Source organism: Geotrypetes seraphini, chromosome 5 (genome assembly GCF_902459505.1).
Source record: "Geotrypetes seraphini chromosome 5, aGeoSer1.1, whole genome shotgun sequence".
Lineage (NCBI taxonomy): Eukaryota > Metazoa > Chordata > Amphibia > Gymnophiona > Dermophiidae > Geotrypetes > Geotrypetes seraphini.
In genome coordinates, this window is record NC_047088.1 from 39,917,957 (window position 1) to 39,940,461 (window position 22,505).

Consider the following 22,505-nt stretch of genomic DNA (forward strand, 5'->3'; position numbering starts at 1 on the left):
AGCTCGCTCCCTGGATTACAATGGCACCAAGATCTTGCTCTTTCAGGATTTCTCCATCAGGCTCTCGGAAAGGAGACGGGCCCTGGCGCCTTACTGTACACAGCTTCATGCCAGAGGGATTAAATTCACTCTCCAATATCCTGCTAAAGTGCGCATTCAAACCAACACTGGGGTAGTCCTGATGGATACTCCAGCAGCGCTTCGCTCTTACTTGGAAGGGCTGCCAGCCCCCTGAGAGGACTGGGGCTGCTGACAGCTTGAGTGAATTGTTATCCCAAACTCCTTGGGAGGCGGCGGACTTTATACCAGTTGCTGGGACAGAGAGAGAGGGATCTTTGGTCCTGCGCATGAGGAGCGCTGGCTGATGGAGGATTCTTTCCGCTCTTGGCTCCTGGTTTCTGGACAGCTCCGTACCAGGGGCTATCTCCCTGCTACCTGTACCTGGGGAGTCCTTTCTGTAGCCTATGGATTTGTTTCCACATTTTGGGGGGTCTGGATCTATTGTTCTGCAGCCTGCTGGGGAGTCCTTGTTGGGCATTATGTTTTCTTAATACTTGCTGGAGCGAGTTTGTTTACATTTATTACTTTTGTGCTGACTGTATAAATATCATGCTGCACTTTGTTTATGGGGGGAGGGGTACGGGGTTTTGGTTACATCATGGTTTTCTGGTTGGGTAGGGTACTGGAAGGTTGGAGTATGTTGTGGGGGGGTGGATGGGATGAAGAGGGGTGGGGGGGGAGTGTGTCGGGGGGGAACGTATGGGGATGTATGAATGGAGTCTCGAGAGCACCGGTTTTTTCTCATTTGATGGTACAGGTCATCTTTGGGGATTTGATGGGGGGGGGCCTTGCTGGGGGGCTCTTCCTCTTCTCTTATTTGGTTGACATTTCTGCTCCTATGGTTATTTGGTGGGGGGACCATGGTTAACTTGAAACTTTCCTCCCTTAATGTAGATGGGATCCATTCCCCGGTCAAACGAAAGAAAATACTCTCCTGGTTTCGCAGGGAACGTATTGATATTGCATTCCTACAAGAGACCCATCTCACACCTGTAGAACATGAGAAACTTAGGAGAGATTGGGTGGGGGAGGTATACTATTCTTCTTATAACGCTCGTCAAAGGGGGGTAGCAGTCTTGGTCCATAAGCAACTCCCGTTTCAATTGCATAAGGTTATACAGGACAAAGAGGGCCGATATGTCTTAGTGCTGGGAGAGCTTTGGGGAAGGCTTTATCTTCTTTGTAATGTTTACGCCCCTAACATTTATAATCACAGCTACTTTTCGGGGTTGATGTCGCGGCTGGCGCAGTACCCGGGGTACCATGTCCTTGTGGGAGGCGACTTTAACATCACAGCGGATCCCTCTCAAGATTGTGCCCCCGCTAAGCGCTTCCCTAAGGATCACTTGGGTAAAGGAGTTAATTTTCTGACCACGCAGTTAGGGCTCTTAGATATTTGGCGTCTATTCCATCCTACGGAACGTACTTATACGTTTTACTCCAATCCCCATAATCTTTATACACGTCTTGACTACTTCCTGCTCTCTCCTGCGTTGCTGCCCATGGTTAGCGCTGTAGAGATAGTGGAGGTTCCTCTTTCTGATCATTCTCCTGTGACACTATCCCTCCAAATTACTGCTGAATCTTCCGCGAGGACATGGCGTTTCCCGGGATACCTTTTTAAGGATCTTGCCTTTCGTAGATACCTTAGGGAAAAATGGCTGGATTACTGTAGCACCAATTCTGATCCTGATCTTGATCCGGGGCTTTTCTGGGAGGCATCCAAGGCAGTACTGCGGGGCTTTGTTATCGCTTATGTCGCGGGTAAGAAAAAGAAACTGGAAGCGGAACTGTTACAGCTGTCGGGCGAGTTCCAGCAGTTGCGAAGGCGCCATCAGGGGACCTTGCAGGAGGCCGATCGTATTCGCTTACGTACACTCCGACAGCAGATAGATGCGATCCTAACACAGCGAGCGGAGAGGGATTTGTACTTTCGTCGCTATAATCTCCACAGGTGGGGGGGGAGAGCTGGACGGTTGTTAGCCCGCCTGGTCCGCCCTCATCGAAAGCGACAAGTCATCACCGCTATTACTGATATGCAGGGTCACACTCATACAACGGAAACACACATACATCAACAGTTCGTGACGTATTATAAGGACCTGTATGCAGAGCGACCCTCGACGGATACGGATAGGGACCGTTTTTTCAGTGATGTCATCATTCCGAGACTCCTCCCGAATCAGATTCAGGCTCTGAATGCTCCCATTACTAGTCTCGAAGTGGAATTGGGTATAAGAGAGCTTAAATTGACTAAATCACCTGGGCCAGATGGTTATGGGCCGGAATACTATAAAATTTTGTCTGACGTTATATCTCACCCTCTGGCAGAGGCTTTTAACTCTTTGCATTCCCACAAGGGGTTGGATCGCTATAATCTGGCACATGTTGTTCTGCTGCCCAAGCCGGGCAAGGATCCGTCTCAGGTGGGCTCTTATAGGCCCATATCACTTCTTAACCAAGATGCAAAATTGCTCGCAGCGATACTTGCCAAACGTCTGAATGCATACCTTCACCTCCTTATCCATGAAGATCAGGTGGGATTCGTGCCTGGCAGATATGCCTCCATGAATCTCACGAGAGCTTTGATGGCTATCTATTCCCGCAGAGGAGGGGATAACCAGGCAGCTATTGTAGGCCTAGATATGGAGAAGGCGTTCGATAGCATCTCTTGGTCTTACCTTTTTTGGGTCATGGGGCACTATGGGCTGGAGGGCATGTTTTTGGACTGGGTGCGCAGTCTTTATTTTTTGCCCATGGCTAAGCTTCTTATTAATGGACAACTTACTTCACCCTTCCCGCTTGAACGTGGTACTCGCCAGGGTTGCCCCCTGTCCCCGCTACTATTTCTTCTGGCTATAGAACCACTGGCGATTAAAATTCGATCTCATCCTTTCATTCATGGTATTCAAGTTGGGGCTAAGGAGAGCCGCATTAACCTTTTCGCAGACGATATTTTGTTATATTTAGACCACGCGCCCTTACACTTACCGGAGGCTCTCTCGCTGGTTCGAGAATTTGGCGCAGTCTCAGGCCTTCGAGTTAATTGCGCCAAATCGGAACTCTTGCCTCTGGCTTCTCATAGACATGAGCCCTGGCATGATACATTACTGATTCCACCGGTTCGGAAGCCTATGCGCTACCTTGGCGTTTATTTGAGCACCCAATCTCATCTCCTTTACCAGTACAATGTTCTCCACCATATAGAGACTATCCGTACTCTTTGTGAGAAATGGAAGGACTTGCCTCTTTCCCTTTGGGGCCGTGCGGCGTTATTCAAAATGGTGCTTCTCCCAAAACTTTTATATCCGCTTCAAACGATTCCGCTTTGGATTCTGAACAGAGATGTCCAAGTCTTTCGGTCTATTCTTCTCTCATTTTTATGGCGACACAGGCGGGCTCGAATCAGTTTTGATACCTTGTCCCTGGACTCTAGGCTAGGTGGTTTGAATCTCCCGGATATTCGCAGGTACAACGTTGCTTCCCTGCTGCGCTTTGTTCATGAGGGCATCTCTGGCCATTATAGGTACTCCCCTCCAGGTTGGATCCGTGAGTGGTGTGCTCCTCACTCCTTTGTCTCTTTATTGCATTTGTCCCCCCGATCTTTTCCTGGGGGGGATCATCGATTCCTCTTTCTGAAACCGCTAAGACAGGCCTGGTGGTGGTGGCGGAAGGCACAGGGGCGAACCCCACAGGCATCTCCTTTTTTGCCTCTGGTGGGTAATGTAGATTTCCTCCCGGGAATGGGTACCTCAGGGTTTCAATTGTGGGATTCCCGGGGCTGTGTCAGCTTGCGACATCTCTCCGACGAGGGAACGGGGACTTTCCCCACCTTTCCACACCTTCAGACACGCTGGGACCTCCCAAATACGCACTTTTGGGCCTATCTGCAAGCCAGACATTACTTTTTTTCTCTAACTCGGAGGTGGGGAGAGCATTGGACGATGGGGAAATTGGACTCTTATTTGGCCCTCTTACCTTCTCAGACAAACACTTTGTCCACCTGGTATAGGCTCCTTAAAAATGCTCTTCCCCCCTCCTATCTGCCTAGGCTGGCGGCCCGGTGGTCGCGAGATTTGGCTCTTGAAATTCCTGAGGCCCATTTTTTGGACCTTTTTACTAACCTTACTCAATTCACGGGATCCATGGACCTTAGGGAAATGCAATATAAGATCCTGCATCGGACTTACATCTCTAGGGCCCGGGGACATGTCATGGGTTTATGGGATGATGACACTTGCACTCATTGTCAGAGAGAGAGGGGCACACTACTGCACATGTTTTTGGAGTGTCCCCATGCAGCTTTATGGCTCCAGGTGCTCCCGTTTCTTGAGGATCTCCTTGGCAGGGCCATTCCCCGGTCTTATGGCCTCTTATTGCTGGGTGACATGGGGGAAACATCCGCTGCAGGCTTTACCGCACCATATCAGAAGTTTTTATACACTGCACTCTTAGCGGTGAAAAAGCTGTTGCTTGTCCATTGGGTGGGGCCTGAGCCCGCATCCTTCCCTCACTGGCTTCACAAAATGCGGGAACTAGCAGCTTTTGAACTTCACACTCATGCGGCCTCTACTGGACGTGATAGGGTCGTATACGTTTCCCTGTGGAGAGCATTTCAGGTTGCGGCTGACTCACAACCCCCGTAGTCTTGCCTTGTTTGATCCCCTTTTGGGATATGAGTGGCTCCTTGACTGGGCCTTCTACTATGCACCATGACCGGTGACTCTCGAGCTTGGTTGCTTGTGGTATGTCTGTGGAGTGTTAGGTGGGTGGATGTTGAGGATGGTGTGGACTGATTGAGTGGGATAGTTCTGTATGTAGGATGAGTGGGTGTATGTAGGGTGTGGGGTTTCCACTATTGAAAAAATAAAAAATTGTTTTTGCGGTCTCTCTTATCTTGAGGAGGGTGCTTTATGGGGAACCTCTTGCGACTCGTTTAGGCGAGACTCTTATTTCTCACACCGTCGCTAGGGTGTGCCTACATGTTGGCTGTTCCGATAACACCTCCTCTGCTTTGAGGTATTTGTATTTCTTATTGTTTTGCTTCATTGCTATACCTGTTATGTGGCCCCTTGCCGGACCACTGTTGTGTGTCTTTTGACTGCTTTTTCAATAAAAATTATATTAAAAAAAAAAAGAAGCCAGAGGCAAAAAAAAAAAAAAAACAAGAATGAGGCGCTTATGAAGTAGTAATCACCAAAATGCTCTTATACTACAGTAATGCATGTCATTTATACAACAAAAAATGTTTATATTATGATCTAGTTTTATAGAAATAAGAATGAACCTCTGCATACAGACATTTGAAAAATACTGAATTTTAAAAAAACCAGATGATCACATGCCTTGAAGAAAAACAACATTGCATTCTTTTTGAGTTCTATTTTATATGTTAAAAAAAAAATAAGAAGAACCCTTTTTTCATGGTCATAAACTTGGTCCCAAACTCTCTGCAGTGGCTCAGGGGCCGATGCAGAAAGCTACTGTGAGCCTAACCACTAGATTACTGCGGGTTGTACATGCATGTCGACGGTCAAGCAATGCAAAGAGGGCTTGAGCGTAAGAGCTAATTTGCATGGAAGACATGACTGAATGCTGCGTTAAAATGTATAGTAACAAGGCCATTTCTCGGCAAAAATGCTAGAACTAGGTGGCATGCAATGAAGCTACTAAGAAGTAGATTTAAAACAAACTGGAGAAAATATTTCTTCACACAACATGTAATTAAACTCTGGAACTTGTTGCTGGAGAATGCGGTGAAAGCAGTTAGCTTAGCAAGGTTTAAAAAAAGGTTTGCATAATTAATTTCCTAAAACAAAAGTCCATAAGCCATTATTGAGATGCCTTAGGGAAATCCACTGTTTATATCTAGGTTAAGTAGAATAAAATATGTTGTATTCCTTGGAATCTTGCCAAGTACTTGTAACCTGGATTGCCACTGTTGGAAACAGGATACTGGGCTTGATGGGCCTTCGGTCTGTCCCTAGTATGGCAATTTTTATGTTCTTATGTGGCTTTTGCCTCACAAAAGTGGCCACCAACGATAGAGGAATACTGTGTAATCACTTACTAACGGAAAACCAAAATAAACACAGTGGAATAGAGACTGAAGGACGCAACAAGGAAAAAGACATTGTTCTGAATTAACTTTCCAGCTGATGCGGAGGCTGAATTTCATACTCTACTTTTGAAAATTCAAAATCACAATGATACAGCCATTTGCTGGTCAGAAACATTATGGGCTCCTTTTACTAAGGTGAGCTTGCTTTAGTATTTTTTGTTTAGCGCATGGTTACCACGCACTAAAAACGCTAGCGCACCTTAGTAAAAGGAGCCCTATATGTGACTTGCTGCTTATATATTCCTGCTATAGTGAACAAAACCCTTGAGAAAATTTCCAGCGAAATGGCTAGGTCACCGTCGGCCCCTCAAAAATAAGTGTTCTACTTGTTGGGGGTGGTTTGTTGTATTATATTACTGCCTCTAGGTTCTATTTGTAAAACAGCAAAATTTTGCTTTATACAGTAGAGTCATTACAGACAGCAGGTTCAGTGTGATTGATTAAAAAGAAATCATTAAGTATTTTTTTTCCACATTCTGGTGCCACAACGAGGTTTTGACCCATGATAAGAACCTGACCCTATCAGATTGTCATTACAAAAACTCCATTTTTTTTTGACAAAGGGGAATTTAAGGTCTTTTTCCTCTTTGCGTCCATCAGTATCTATTCCATAGTGTTTATTTTGCTTTTGCCTCACAAAATGCACAAGAAGTTTCCAGTAGGTCAGGGGCAGTGTAGAAGGGTTAGCAGAGAGGATTTGGGGGGGGGGGGAATTCATCAAGGGGAATGCTAACTTATTTAGCTTGTGCTAAATGCTAAGTCGCCTATTATGTTCCTGTGGAAGTCTTAGCATTTGGTGCACTATAATGTAGTTAAACATGCTAAATCAGTTAGCGCCCTTTGATGAATTCCCCCTTAAGTGCCAAATTTTAAGATTTAATTATAACAGGATTCGGAGATTGGTGTTCTGTATACAATAGTGCATAGTGTCGGGATCTGCGTTCAACTTGGAGCCCAAGGACTTCTAATCAACTGAAACTTAGGGCTCCTTTTACGAAGGCGCGTTAGGGCCTTCACGCGCAGAATAGCGTGCGCTAAAATGCCCCGCGCGCTAGCCGCTACCGCCTCCTCTTGAGCAGACGGTAGATTTTCGGCCAGCGCGCACTAATCTGGTGCGTGCACTAAAACCGCTAGTGCACCTTCGTAAAAGGAGCAATTAGTATAAATCCTGGCATGTGTGTTTGACATGGCTCCCCAGTATCCAGTTAGTGAATGCCCATTCCCCCCTTCCCCCCATGGCTAGGACCTCTTTTGAGTTGCACTCTATATGGCTTGCGCACTGATCTTTATAGTAAACCACTTAGCAAGATGTGCATGTAAATTTTTTTAAAATTTTGCCAATTAATGCCAATAATTGATTACCACCCAATTATTAATGCTTACTCCAGTGTATCACGAACGGTGACAGGTCAAAAGTGCGCGAGGATAAAGGCGCGTGGACAACTGAGCGCAGGGCTTAATCGCGTCAAAGAAAACCCGTATTTTAAAGGGCTCTGACGGTGGGTGTGGGGGGACTCCCCCACTCTACTTAATAGGGATCGCGCTACCTCACGCTGCCATGTTGGGGGGCGTGGGGGGTGTAACCCCCCACATTATACTGAAAACTTAACTTTTTCCCTAAAAAACAGGGAAAAAGTTAAGTTTCCAGTAAAATGAGGAGGGTTACAACCCCCCAAACCCCCCACAACGCCAGCGCAATCTCTATTAAGTAAAGTGGGGGGGTTCCCCACCAACACCCCCCATCGGAGCCCTTTAAAATATGGTTTTCTTTGGCGCGATGAAGCCCTGCGCTCAGTTGTCCGCGCTCGTTTGTCGGCATGCCTTTGTCCTCGCGCGCTTTAGACTATGCACCCTCAGCAAACCCCAGGTGTGCCCCGAGATACCGGCGAGGAGGAGGAGGGCAGGCGCGGGCTGACTGCTTACAGCACGTCCTGCAGTCAATCAGCGGGCGCCTCTCCTCCTCGCCGGCGCCTCTGCTCTTTCTCCTCGCCTCTCCTTCTGCAGCACCCCCCCACTGCAGTAACAGGAGGTTCAAGGCCACAACTGGAGGAAATCCACACGGGCACGGACATCGATGTGATGATGTCACACATTTGCATGACATCATCGTGTTGACATCCGAGCATTTCCGGGTGCCCTCCAGCTGCAGTCCCAAGATTAAAGTTAAAAAGTTTGTGACACACTGGCTTACTAGCGGGTTAGTCAATTTAGTTATGCATGCATCTCAGGCGTGCGTAAATTTGCATGCCATTTGTGGAATCCGACCCTTAGTGTGAAAGTTCTGCATGCATAAAATTTGCATATACTTAGCTTTCCGCATGGTATGGTATTACGCTCCTGACAAGCCTCGTGCTCACACACTCAGTGTAGCTCTACTGCGTGGCTTTCTGCATTGGCCTTAAAGATGACCATTAACTGGTTTTCCTGAGCAGAGGTCAGGTCACAATTTCCAGTATCGTAAAGCACTGATTCTAATGACAGATACAAGATACAACAACAAAAACAGCGGAAAACCAAGCCATTGCTGAGCCAACCTAACACCCCACCTCTGTTCTTACTGAAAATGTTATTTTCTCTGGACAGACGATAATGTTAGCATGTTTAGAGTAAGACTTTCAGTTTCGATGACTTTTTTTTCCCCTAAACTCTAACATCAGTTCATTTTGTTATGTGGCAACCACAGTTTTGGATGACGCTCCCCCTGGCACACAGGAGTACATTATGTTACGGCAAGATTCCATCCAATCAGCGGAATTAAGGAAAAAAGAGTCCCCTTTTCGTGCTAAGTGTCACGAAATCTTCTGCTGCCCTCTGAAGCAAGTGCACCTCAAAGAAAACACAGAGCCAGAAGGTTTGTGTACTACAGATCCGTGTCTTGTTTGCTAGCTTTTGATTTCTGTTTCTCGTTTTTGTTTGTTTGATTGATTTTTGCTCGTCTGTCCGTGTCCCTTCCCCGTCTCTGGTGTGCTGTGTTTTACAGCCTATGTCAGAACAATGCAAAGGATGCAGGAAACAAAATGTGCTTGGCCACCCCCCCCCCCCCCCCCCCCAACATCTCCTGCTTGCCTGTTAATGCCTTCTACCAGTTCATTGCAGGGCCCGGTATACTGTAATGCATGTGCACCGGTGCAGAACAGGAGAGCCACATTGCTTGTCCTCCAATAAATATGCCACATTTGATTTTCTTTGGGTTTTGCAGTTTTCATGCCATCACACATATCCTTCCTCTGGCTGCTAGATTGGCTTGCTTAGTCCCAAAAGCATCCGCCCTAGTCCATTGTTTCTGCTGAATGTTTCAAAGGCTGCACTGTGCTGAGGAATGGCACTATTAGATGAGATCACCCCAGGAGTCTTCCCAACTCTTTCCCACCTCATAAGGCTTCTGCGCTGTGCTTTAAGAATTCGCTGGCACAGCAGAGGGTGGGCGGAATGCATACTGCATTGTGATTGGAATGCATGCAGCTAGAGAAGTACTTTGTGAGCAAGATGTTTTCCTTTTCAGACAAAACAAATGGTTCCGAAGAGGCTGCATTCGATCGAACCAAAATGGCAGGGTTGTTGGCAATATCACTAAATCGCTGATTTATAAATGATTCTCTTGCTCGTTGACAATCGAACGCTTTTGCATTTATTTGTAGAAGTGTTGGCCTTAAGGCGAGTCATTCGGTTTCAACTCAGTTCTAGTCTTCAGAAGGAACCGTAATAACATGACAAACAGGTGGGGGGGAAGCGGATACCACGTGGGTGACCCTTTCTTTCCTCACACCTCTTTAACTTTGCTGGCTTGAGCAGCGCATCAAACCTGTGGCCCACCTCGGACACGACTCTCCCTCTGACATCACTTCCTGGTCCCGTGACCAGGAAGTGACTTCGGAGGGAGAGCCAAATTTGGCATGAGCAGCAGGTTGGAGCTGCTGCTTACGCCAGTGAAGAGTTAGAGGCAAGGGGGGAAGGGGAGGGGCAGGGAAGGACGGAGAAGAGATGTGCTGACGCCCCCACCAAGATGGCACTGTCTGCCCCCTCACTACCCCACTGTTACTGAGAACATGGTGAATAGTTGCTATTTACATTTGTCTATAGAAAGGTACAATATAACAGTATAGAAATGTGTTAATTTTTAAAAAAAAATTTTTAACCATTCATACTTAGAACAAAATCCCTTTGCTAAGCAGTAACTTTACTTTTGGTTTTAGCCAGTTTGCATGGGGAATTTCTGACCTTTCCACCATATCATCCACCCTGCCTGATAGATACCTGTAACCCTTGTGAACGAACCAGGGATGTCCTTGTCCCTCCTGGTAGTCATTCCACACCCCACCCCCTCCCCTGCCCTGAGGCCAGAGAGACTTAAGATTTTAAAGAAAGAGTCAGGAATTTATTTATATATTTAAACAAAATTCATTTATTACTGACTACTATTGTAATCTTAGGGATTTATAAGCTTGGGATACCCTGGACCAAAAAGACATACAATGGTGCTGTCCTTCTGAGAAGCGTGAAACCAAAGGGTGGGGGCAGGGGAGGGGGAGTGACGGGGAGGTGATACAAGGGCTGGCCTGTGGTGTGGTGGGAGGAGTATAGAGCCGTGTTTCCCAAGTCAGTCCTGGAGCACCTCTTTGCCAGTCAAGTTTTCAAGATATCGACACTGAAAATGCATGAAAGAGATTTGCATACAATGGAGGCATTGTATTCAAATTAATCTCGTGCATATTCATTGTGGATATCCTGAAAACTTGACCGGCAAGGGGGTACTCCAAGACCCACTTGGGAAACTCTGGTGTAGAGCATCTGTGCTGAGGAGGAGGGGAGGGGGAAGGAGTGAGTTGAAGACAGAGGGGGAGATGGAAAGGGAAAAGCCTGTAGCAAAGCTGACTCAGTTAAGGGCAGGGCCCCTAGGAGTGTGCGGCCCTCTGCGGACGACCCTGTTTCCCCTGTTTGTGGCTGACCCTGCCTGAGGCATGCATTTTCCACAGAGGCCTTGTCCCCTTAACAGGTCTCCATTCACCCTTCCATCCATTTGATTTGACTTAATATATTTATATACTGCCACCCTAATACTCGTAGCAGTTTACAAAAATGACATACATATGACTGTAAAATCCATACAAACACAGAACGAAACCCTACACTAACTAGCATCAGTTACACAATCATTTTCCATATCCATCTCCTATAGACACCATACATGCAATCAGAGCTTCTTACTCATATGTCAGGAGAATAAGCCTTAAGGATTAACTGTTTTCAAACTCTTTTTAAAAAGCTTTCATATTGTGCTCTAAATGATGATAACATATTCCATAATTTAAGGCCCATGATATAAAGTATAGTACTTCTATACTCTTCCAATCATCCTGATTTATTTATTAGGCTTTATTAACTGCCTTTTCATCTAAAATGGTTTATAATACATTGAATAGTAATCAGGTACTCTTGGGTATTTTCACTATCTGTCCCAGCTGGCTCATGCTCTAACTGTGGTACCTGGGGCAGTGGTGAGTTATGTGATATGTCCAGAGTCACAAGGAGCAGGCTGAGATTGAACTTGCAACCTCATGGTGCTGAAGCAGCAGCTCTAGCCCCTAGGCCGCACTCCCGTCCCATGTGACTACACATCCCACAATGCTACCGCATTGCTCCAACCCAGTGTATCGTAAACTTTTTAAGCTGCTGGCACACTAATCTCGGGGCTGTGGCTGGAGGGCACCTGGAAGTGCATGGACGTCGACACGATGACTTTCATCATGTCAACGTCCATGCAGGCGTGGATGTCTTCCAGTCGCAGCTCTGAGCCTCCTATTACTGCCAGTGGGGCGGGGGGGGGGGGAGGGTTGAAGCAGAAGGAGAGGTGAGGAGAAGGCGCAGAGGTGCCGGCGAGCAGGAGAGGTGAATGTGCCGGCTGACTGACTGCAGGACATGCCTGTCGCCGTGAAAGGCACGTCCTGTAAGCAATCAGCCAGCGCTGGTGTCTCTCCTCTTCGCCGACATCTTGGGGCACACAGTTTGCGATACACTGCTCTAACTGGTTGGTAAAGATGCAGTTTAATAACCCAAACCACCAAGGTCAACTTATTCAAAGGCACAGGATTTTCATTTAGAGGAAAGGGCATTGATCCCTCCTTCCCACACTAGAGCTGACAAATAGTGCCATTATATGACACCATGTAAGGTGATCATCACACATTTAAAGGCCAATAATAAATAACAATTTAAAGAGTGAAGAAATAACAGCAAATCAGTCCAAAACTTAAGTCACACTCATAAAGTCACTTCATTTTATTAAATATGAATAAATAAGTAGTTAATCTTCCAATAACATTTCGGTGCAACTTCATTTGTCTTAGAGGTACTCATAGTCAAAAATCATTTCAATAACTCAATATATAATGATCTCAGCGGCTACACTCAAACTGTCTTTTTCATGTATAGTTTGAGTAAATGTAGCAAGCTTCCTCATTGGTCATAATTATTTCATTGCTATGAAAAAACTCATTAATGCCTATAGCAGACTTATCTTAGGCAGCAGGGAGGGATTCCGACGTGAATTCGCGTTCGCTATTAGCTGTATCAAGGATAGTCCCCTACAACAAACAAAGAACGCTATTAGAAGAACCCAAACCCATAACAGTTCACAATAACTATTCAAAAAAAATAGCTAAATCGTATGTATTCTCACCATAAAGATCAGATCACCACACTCTCCGTGCTGAGCTAATACGGTGGCCGCGTCTTCCATGAAAGGTGAAGCACATCTTTCACTCTGCATAATGGCGTCATCCAGTTGCTTATTAGTCCACATTGCTACATAGAAATTAAGGTCAACAGACATAAGAACATAAGAACATAAGCAGTGCCTCCGCCGGGTCAGACCATAGGTCCATCCTGCCCAGCAGTCCGCTCCCTTGCCACCTTGGTTCCTCACTGAAGTCATGTCTTCCTATCGAAGTCCTAACCCTCCGGTCTTGCACATGCATGACCTGGTTGGGTTTCTATACTTATTACCTGGTTAGCTTTCTATACTTGTGTTACATGATGTAGGGGATGTAGGGGATGCCTTTTTATTTGACTAACCCTCTCCTTTGAAAAGCCGCGCCAGCATTTTCAGCGCCGGCCATGGCGGTAACCGCTCTGACGCTCATAGAATTCCTACAAGCGTCCGATCTGTTATCGCTGTGGCTGGCGCTAAAAATGCTGGTGCGGCTTTGTAAAGGAGGGAGGGGGGCGACACTTAGGGGTCCTTTTACTAAGGCGCGCTAACTGATTTAGCACGTGATAAATGCTAAGGTGCCCATAGAATATAATGGGCCCCTTAACATTTAGCATGCGCTAAAAGGACCCCTTTAACTTGTTTGTGACTCACATTTGAAATTACACATTATACTGCAATGTTAATGTGGTAGTAGCTTTTTAAAAGCAGTAAAGAGGTGGTGTTTTTTTTTTTTTTTAAAGTAGAATAGGAGCATAAGGGGTAATAATCAGAAGACTGTATTTATTTATTTGGTATTATATCCCATCCTCCCCAAAGAGCTCAGAATGCGTTTGAAAATTGTTTCCCCCCCCCCCCCTCAATAAACTGGCTAGAAATGCAAATGCTGGACGATAGCTCGTGTTTAACGGCACTGAAAGTGGGTGTCATGGGGGTTGGGCAAGGTTTGGGTGGAATGTCATTTAGAAATCACCCTGTGTAATTTTGGATGCTTGCTTTGCACCATTTTCTTTTTTTAAAAAAAACTTTATTTTGTTTTTAATGCCAACAAAAAGTGCAATACAATTTATATACAAATAATGATAATCAACCAAGCACTTATAATCAATCAGTATCTATACAAAAGATAAAAAATTCCCTCCCCCATCCATCATTACCATCAGGATTAATACCAAAACAAAAGATATACCCCCCTCCCGCTCCCACCCCCCCTGGATGTGTGAGTGAAAAACAACGGAAAATAAAGGTAAAGGACAACTCTAGCAAATCTACAAAAGACGTCAATTGACCCCCAAACTAATTTGAATATCTTATTATGCCCCAGCATGTTAGCACCATTTTCAACGCAGGTTCAACTTTCATCTATGCTTTGTACCCTTGCTGTGATCACTAAGCTGAATTTTCTAAGGGGCATTTCTAGCCTGTGCCTACAAAGTGCCCGTCAACCTACAAGCTCTCTGTGGGATTTAATTATTGCGTTCATAACGGATGATGATAAATAAAGACCAAGTGGCACATCCAGTCTGCACAGCTGTCTTCTTTTCTGATTTTCTACCACTTTAGACTGATGAGCATATGTATTCCTATCCTTAAACAAACACCCTGTTTGCTCCTTCACCCTCCCCCCCTTTCTGCATCTTTAATTCAGGTTCTCAGCTCTCTTTCTACCACTGTCCCTCTGGATCTAGCCCAGGTATGGTTAAATTTCAGGATACTGCTGGCTTCACCATCTCTGCTGACAAATCATTCCAAGGTCTTGAAATATTCTTTTTCTGTTCTTACAAGATTCATGCTTCATCTAATACTTTGGACCCCTGCAGTCTATCACTGTTCTGAGAGTTGAGTCGGTTCAACGAATGGCCTCCAGGATGGTCTCGGGGCTCAAAGATCTCCCGTATGAGGAAAGGCTGAACAGATTGCAGCTATACTCACTCAAGGAACGTAGAGAGAAAGGAGACATGATTGAAACGTTTAAATATATCACGGGCCGCATCGAGGTGGAAGATGATATCTTCTTTCTTAAAGGTCCCTCGGCCACAAGAGGGCACCCACTGAAAATCAGGGGTGGGAAATTTCATGGCGACACCAGGAAGTTTTTCTTCACCGAAAGTGTGGTCGATCATTGGAATGAACTTCCACTTCAGGTGATTGAGGCCAGCAGCGTGCCAGATGTTAAAAGGAAATAGGATACACATGTGGGATCTCTAGAGGGGTAAAATCAAGGGGGGTGGGTCATTACAGTGGGCAGACTTGATGGGCTATGGCCTTTTTCTGCCGTCATCTTCTATGTTTCTTTATAAACCTATGTAATAATGCATGCAGCCACAAATTCTAATCTGATGGTGTCCAAAGCATCAAGCCTCTGGGGGTGGGGGGGGGGGGGGGTACAGGCCAACAATGTTTCTGTCATGTCATTTCCAGAAATTTTCATGTTATTAAAGAGTTTTCCTTTTTTTTTGTTTTGTTTTTTTTGTTAGTGGAGCAATATTGTTAAAAGGGCATATTCTTTCAGAAAGTGCAGATATTCTTTCAGAAAAGTGCACATAATTAGGGCTCAATATTCAGCTGCTAGCGCTGACTATTTTGTTCCTGCTGATGGTGTTATTCCCAGATAATCAAGCTTCAGCTTTAATGGCCAAATTCTATGTATAAACAGTGCCTGACTTAAATTTCTTAAACTCCCGCCCCCCCCCCCCCTTTTTTTTTTTTTTTTTTTTTAACAAAAGCCTATTGCAGTTTTTAGCGCTGGCCACGGCGGTAACAGCTCCGATGCTCATAGAATTCCTATGAGCGCAAGAGCTGCTACCCCATGGCCGGCACTAAAATCTGCATGCTAGGCTTTTGTAAAAGGAGGGGCTAATTAGCTCATTTGACACTTTTGGTTGAAATGCCATTAAAAAAAATGCTTTAAAAATTAATTTGCTGGTAAGTGCCTACCTTGTTAGGCATCTACCACTTTGAGGTAGGTATCTTCTCTGAAGCACCTACCAGAAAGTACCAAGAAAAACCCTGGCCTAAATGGGAGTGTGTCTAAAGTTTCAACACCTTCTGTCACTTAAGACCACTTAGGTGCTCCTAGGTGTGATTCTATAAATGGTGCCTTGAGGATGATTGACGATTGTGCTCAGTGGCAGCGACTGTATAATTGAGAATACAGCTGTGTGTTTATTTTTTTAATCTGCAAAAGTGAGGCCACCTTACGATCGAAGATTGCACTGGCTTCCTATTGCTGGCAGTGTGATGCTTAAGTTTGGCTGTATTTTTTGGTGACCTGTCAAATGCGTGCAGAATAAATGAACGCCGACAACTGTGCCCCAACATTTGTGCGCACGACAAATTTGCACGGGGAGGTCCGCCCCGACTGGATACTTTTTTGTCTTTTTGAGGGAGGGGTGGGAGGAGAGACCCCCCCCTGCACTTAAAGGATTCACTTCCTATCAAGTGTTAGGGTTAGCTTTACAGCATGATTATGGGAACCCTTTTAGTGGATATCTGGAGGGCCCTGAATTGCTGAGACTCCTCAGGCCCCTCCCAAGGGGAGGGGCCTGAGGAGTCTCAGCAAATCAGGGCCTTCCAGATATCCTTCACGGGCCGCAATTGTCCTGCACGCACTGGTCCATGCGCGCAAATGTCAGAGCGGAATTGTCCTCCACGGATTTGTTGGTGTACCGTATTTTATATAAGGTCTCACATGGCGTGGTTCCGATCTTGTGCATCAGTTTCATTTTGCTTTGCCCGGTCACTCCACACATACTAATATTTTTTTTAGTTCAAACATTTTATTGATTTTAATATACAGTAAAACCTTGGTTTGCGAGCATAATTTGTTCCAGAAGCATGCTTGTAATCCAAAGCACTCGTATATCAAAGCGAATTTCCGCATAGGAAACAATGGAAACTCAGACGATTCATTCCACAACCCAAAAACTTTAATACAAAATACTATACGTACTTGTATTGCAAGACCTCGCTCATTTAGAACAGTCACTACACTCCTGCAGCGTCAGAGAGAGAACCATTGGCTCAGTTGTGATGATTTGACGCGTGTATGCTGCATGTACTCGTATTGCAAGACTTTGCTCGTTTAGAACAGTCACTACACTACAGCGTCAGAGAGAGAAGAACCATCGGCTCAGTTGTGATGTGTGTATACTGTATGTATATACAAAACATTGCTTGTATATCGGTGTCAGGTCAAAAGCGCGCCGGGACAAAGGCACGCGCAGACAATTGAGCGCAGTGCGGAGGTGCGCGCCGCAGAAAATTACTGTTTTTACAGCTCCGACGGGGGGGGGGCGTGGGGGGGAACCCCCCCACTTTACTTAATAGAGATCGCGCCGCATTGTGGGGGCATTGTGGGGGCGTTGTGGGGGGTTGTAACCCCCCACATTTTACTGAAAACTTCACTTTTTCCCTGTTTTTAGGGAAAAAGTTAAGTTTACAGTAAAATGTGGAGGGTTACAACCCCCCAAACCCCCCACAACGCCGGCGCAATCTCTATTAAGTAATCTGGGGGGGTTCCCCAACAAAACCCCCCGTCGGAGCCCCTAAAAACTGTAATTTTCTTCAGCGCGCTTCCGTCTTGCGCTCAGTTGTCGGCGTGCGCCTTTGTCTTTCGCCGACTTGTCTATGAACCTTGTATATCAAGATAAAATTTAATCAGATGTTTTGCTTGTCTTGCAAAACACTTGCAGACCAAATTACTTGCAATCCACGGTTTTCTGTATATTACTATTTTTGCTTACCCCTCTATGAACGGTCGCTTGCGTAAGAGACATGTAGAACTGCTGATTTCTTTTCAGGCTGCTTGCTTGGAGCCTCATTTTCGGCCTTTATTATTGACTTTGAGCTCTTATATGCATTTCAGAAGACTGTTAAAAAACTTATTTGTATACTAAGTTTCTGTTAGATTGATGCTATGTTATTCGCTGACGATGTTCATTTCTTTTCACTTAGCCACATTTAACTGCAAGATTTTGTGGTTTGCATATAAATAATTCATTATGGGGTCCTTTTACTAAGGCATGCTAACCAATTTAGCGCATGCTAAATGCTAAGGCACCCATTATATTCTGTGGACGCCTTAGCATTTAGCGCACGCTAAATCGGTTAGCCCACCTTAGTAAAAGGACCCCCTATGTTATGTTATCAGAGTCTAAATATCTGGTTACTAGTCTTATAGCCCGTTACATTAACGGGTGCTAGAATATATGTGTGTGTGTCTGTCTTTATTTCTTTCTCTCTCTCTCAGCCGCTTTCTGTATTTCTTTCTTTCTGTCTTTCTTTTTCCTCGGCTGTCCACCACCACTCCTTGCCTGCTCCCTCTGTCCATTCTCCCTTCCTTTTACCTCCCCTGTGTCCACCACCACCCCTTCATTTCTCCCCTTATCCAGCAGAAGCCCTTCTCCCTTTACCTCCCCTCTGTCCAGCAGCACATCTTTCCTGCTCCCCCTATCCAGCAGTAGGCCTACCTTCCTTTTTCTGCCCCCCCCCCCCGGTCCATCAGCACTTCTTTCTTTCTCCCCCTGTCCAGCAGTAGGCCTCCCTTCCTTTTTCTGCCCCCCTGTCCATCAGCACCCCTTAACTCCGTTGGCGTCTGCCCTCCGCCACAGCCGCCTCAAGCCACCGTGGCCTGCAGGTGCCGACAGCCGCCGCGCGCGACTGAAGCTGACAGCTGCCTCAGTAACGTTTCCTCCATCCCTGCCACCGCCGCTGCTTGAGAGGCCCGCAGGACCGAAGGCGGTCAGTGTGTCTGGGGCTCAGGAGGAGGAGTCCTGGTGTCGTGCATGCGCACTCCTGCCGACCACTGACCTACAGATCAGGGATCGGGGAACATGCGGTAAGAGTGCACATGCGCGCTTAGCATTTTATTATTATAGATTGCTAAGCTGGCTGACACATAGCCACTGAAGTCGATATTCATCGCTTATGCTCATGATTGTTTGACCCTCAAAAGTTATGTATGACTCAGTAAACAAGATCTCCCCACCATTTTTCTACCTGTTGTCCCCAATCTGTATCTGTTCCAGAATAAAGTTAAGAGACATAGTGATGTGCTTGCACACATATTAGAAAGCTGTGGGGGGGTGGGGGGTTATAACAAAATTTGCAGCGTAGGACTATGGGCTTGATACATAAATATATTTTTGCATACACCCAGAATGGGAGAACAGATTTAGGAGGTAATTTTATGAGAGATTTCTACAAGTAAAACTGAGTGGCTATATCATACTCTGGCTGAAGTCTTTTGCATTATTTGTTTGTCCAGTCTGCTGTGTTTGCATCACAGATCATCTGCCTCTCCTATGTTCCTTTCAGAGGTAAGGCCATAAATTGACTTAAAGACTAATCATGTTATCTTAAATTTAATTCTTGATCTAACAGGTAACCAATGCAGTCGATTTAATAATGGGTTCCTTTAACTCAAAGCCTTGTAAAGTCCAGCGGTCTCAATCATCTTGTAGTTGCGAAGATACCCTGTCTGGTCTTTTTCTTCTTTTTACTGGTCCCTGGATGAACTGCCAGCCTAACCATTAAGCAAGTTTAGATGGTTGCCTAGGGCAATAGTTTCTGAAGAGTAGCAAGAGCAGCTGCAATCAAATCAAAACAATAGACCTAAGAGGAGGTGCTGAAAAGTTCTCAGCCCAACCAACCAACTTTCTATATTCTGACCGTTATTTTGCCACTGTAGCTGAAAGGAGCGTTATTTTATTTTGCTGAATGCCAATTTGCAGAAACAAAATTTTAAGTTTTGCCATTGTTTTTAATCATTGATTTTATTGATTTTTATTATTTATAGACCACTTATAGACTAAGGGGCTCATAATCGAAACAGAAAAAACGTCTATAAACTGGCCTAAATCAGCACTTGGATGATCAGTGAGGCAAGTCGTCCATGTGCCGATAATCGAACCGGGTTTTAGACGTATTTAAAAATGACCTAGGCCTTCACAGTGCTGCTGAACGACCAGAGCTAAAAGGGGTGTGTCAGGAGGAGTGTCGAGGGCAGGATTTGGGCAGGACTTAGGGCTCCTTTTACGAAGCCGCATTAGCGGTTTAATGCACGTAACAGTGCGCGCTAAACTGCCGGCCACGCTAGACGGTAACGCCAGCATTGAGCTGGCATTAGTTCTAGCCGCATAGCACGGGTTTAGCGTGCGCTAAAAAGCTGCGTGTGCTAAAACTGCTAACGCGGCTTCATAAAAGGAGCCCTTAGTCGTACTGCATGTAAAACCGAAAGTTTTGCAACACTGCCTAGACGGAACCTGGACGTTGTGACTTAGGCCATCTAAAACCAGGTCTAAGTCCACAGAAAGTATCCAAAGTGACTAGATAAGCACTGCAGACACAAAGTACAGACCCCACACACTGCCCCAGTAATCACTGCCCCCCTTCCCAATAATCGTAATAACAACTTTACATATCTGCCTCCAGAACATCAGCACCTGGCATAGGAAAGACTAGTAGAGCTGCACAGAGGTGGCTTAAGTGGTCTTGGGAGTGGGTTAGTGATCCATGGAGAAGAGGACCCAGGCCCATAAGCCACTCTAACACTGCATTCAAGGTGAAACATGTGCACCCCCCAAAAAAAAAACCAAAACCCTTTTGTCCTGCCATATAAGTGGCTCCTGCAGCCATAAGGGCTATTGGGGTGGTAGATAGGTACGTCTAGTAGATTCTGGGGGTGTTTTGGGCGGCTCACCATAACCTATAAGGGAACTGTAGTGAGATGTTTATGTGGGACCCTTTTTGTGAAGTTCACAGCAGTGCCCTGTAAGGTACCCCACTACTCTGGTGCCATGTCTGGGTGTTCAGTCCATCACTTTTCTGGCCCCTCCCGTGCCCAAAAGGTCTTTTTCAAGGCGTTTGTGACTTGGACAAATTTTTGGACGAAAATGGGGTATAAAGATGGACTTAGTGGTCTGGGCGATCAGACAGCTGGACGTATAGTTGGATGATTTTCGAAAAGAAAAAAAAAAAGTTGGATGTATTTTTCTAAAATGGACCTTTTCCCGTGTCTGACTGGGCGACTTGCGACTTATGCCCAAAACGGACTTAGACGTTTCTTTTGATTATGCCCCACTAAGTGGTTTATATTCAAATACTCAAGTACAGAATTTCTCCCTTTCTGTCCCAGTGGGCTCACAATCAATTTATCTGCTTGGCCATGCATGGATAAGCACCCCAGATTCATCTGTTATGCTCCTGTAAGACACTCTTAACAAGATATGGTTCCACAAAATACCTCAGAACCCTCTCTGATACTGTGTCCTGGACCCCTGGTAGTAAAATACCCCAAAATCACACTCAAAAATGGGTACCCTTGGGGAAAGGCCACTGGGTAAAACAAACCAATTCCTCAAAAATAAACCTTTAAAATAATTAATCCTTCATTCCGCAGTCTGGACTTCTCTAGTGGGATGTAATGGTTCTAGGCTTACCAACCACCAAGATGCTCAACTTGATTTCCTTCAACTTGAACCTTTATGAAATCCTTGACTGATTCCCTGCAGGCTTCTGCTGCTTCCCATAGATACTCATCATTGGACACTCAAGAGCAAATTCTATAAATGGTGTCCAAATTGTAGGCAGCGGTAGGCATCCTACCGCTATCTAACCAGACAATCGAGATGCACATTAAAAAAGAAAACACCCCATGGCAGGCAACCTACATTGTAGGTGTTTTCGCGAGCCTAGAGAGATGAATAGGGTCGCCTAAGCTCACCCAAGGCTAGGCATGGGCATGGTTTTACCCAGAAGAGACCTTAGGCAAGCTTAAGCAGCCCTAGGCATCTCCCTAGCGCTACAATAGGTGTCTGAAATGTAGGCCAGCAAAATGCTGGTCTACATTGCAAATAGACACGACCGCTAAGTCAGTTGCATCAAGGGAATCTCCCTGTCGCGATCAGTTCAGCAGCAGTGAACCCGTTCACCCCCTCCCCCCCACACCGTGAAGTTGGCCGGCAATAGGGATGCCCATTCTCTCCTGCCAGAACCCCTCAAGCCCCCCCTTGAAAGGAGGGACGCTCACTCACTCCTGCCACCACCCCTGAGACATCCCCTGGCAGGAGGGATGCCCACTCCTTCCTGCCACCACCCCCTGAGACATCCCTGGGCAGGAAGGATGTCCACTCCCAACTACAGCTGGCCCCATCATTCCCAGAACTCCACCAAGATTCCCCTGCCACCCCTCCAACCACCCTCGTACCTTTCTCTGATGTCTGGCAAAAGGGAAGCCTACTCCCTGCTGCTGGCGGGCTGCCACAACAGAATGACAGGCCATCCCTTACCGGTTCATCTTGGGATGAACCGGGGAGGGGCCTAAGGCTCTAATTTGCCCAGGTGCCTAAGGCCTCTCCCATAGGAGAAGCCTTAGGCACCTGGGCCAACCGGAATCTTAGGCCTATCTCCCAGTGCATTCTGGGATGCACTGGGATTGGCCTAAGATTCCGATTGGCCAGATCCTTTAGGCCATATTACAGCCAGGTAAGTATGTTCCTGTGAAAATTAGATTACTATAGTGCTAAAAGTGTTCAAGGAGGATCTTTAAATAATTGTAAAGACACTCATGCAAGCTTTCAATATCTGATTTTTGTTTTCTCTGTAAAACTCAGAGCC

At 45.9% G+C, this 22,505-nt stretch overlaps 1 protein-coding gene across 8 annotated transcripts in view; it reads left to right on the forward strand.

Moving 5' to 3' along the window:
• The window catches only part of FGF13 (fibroblast growth factor 13), a 562,033-nt gene that overhangs the window by 289,365 nt on the left and 250,163 nt on the right, over nt 1–22,505 (forward strand). For 7 of the 8 annotated variants that reach the window (XM_033945624.1, XM_033945623.1, XM_033945628.1 and 4 more), the window contains one exon: nt 8,865–9,032. The exons of the other annotated variant lie outside the window; for it this stretch is intronic. In XM_033945624.1, coding sequence (XP_033801515.1) covers nt 8,865–9,032 — 168 coding nt within the window. The remainder of the gene's footprint in view (nt 1–8,864; nt 9,033–22,505) is intronic. 8 annotated transcript variants of the gene reach the window in all.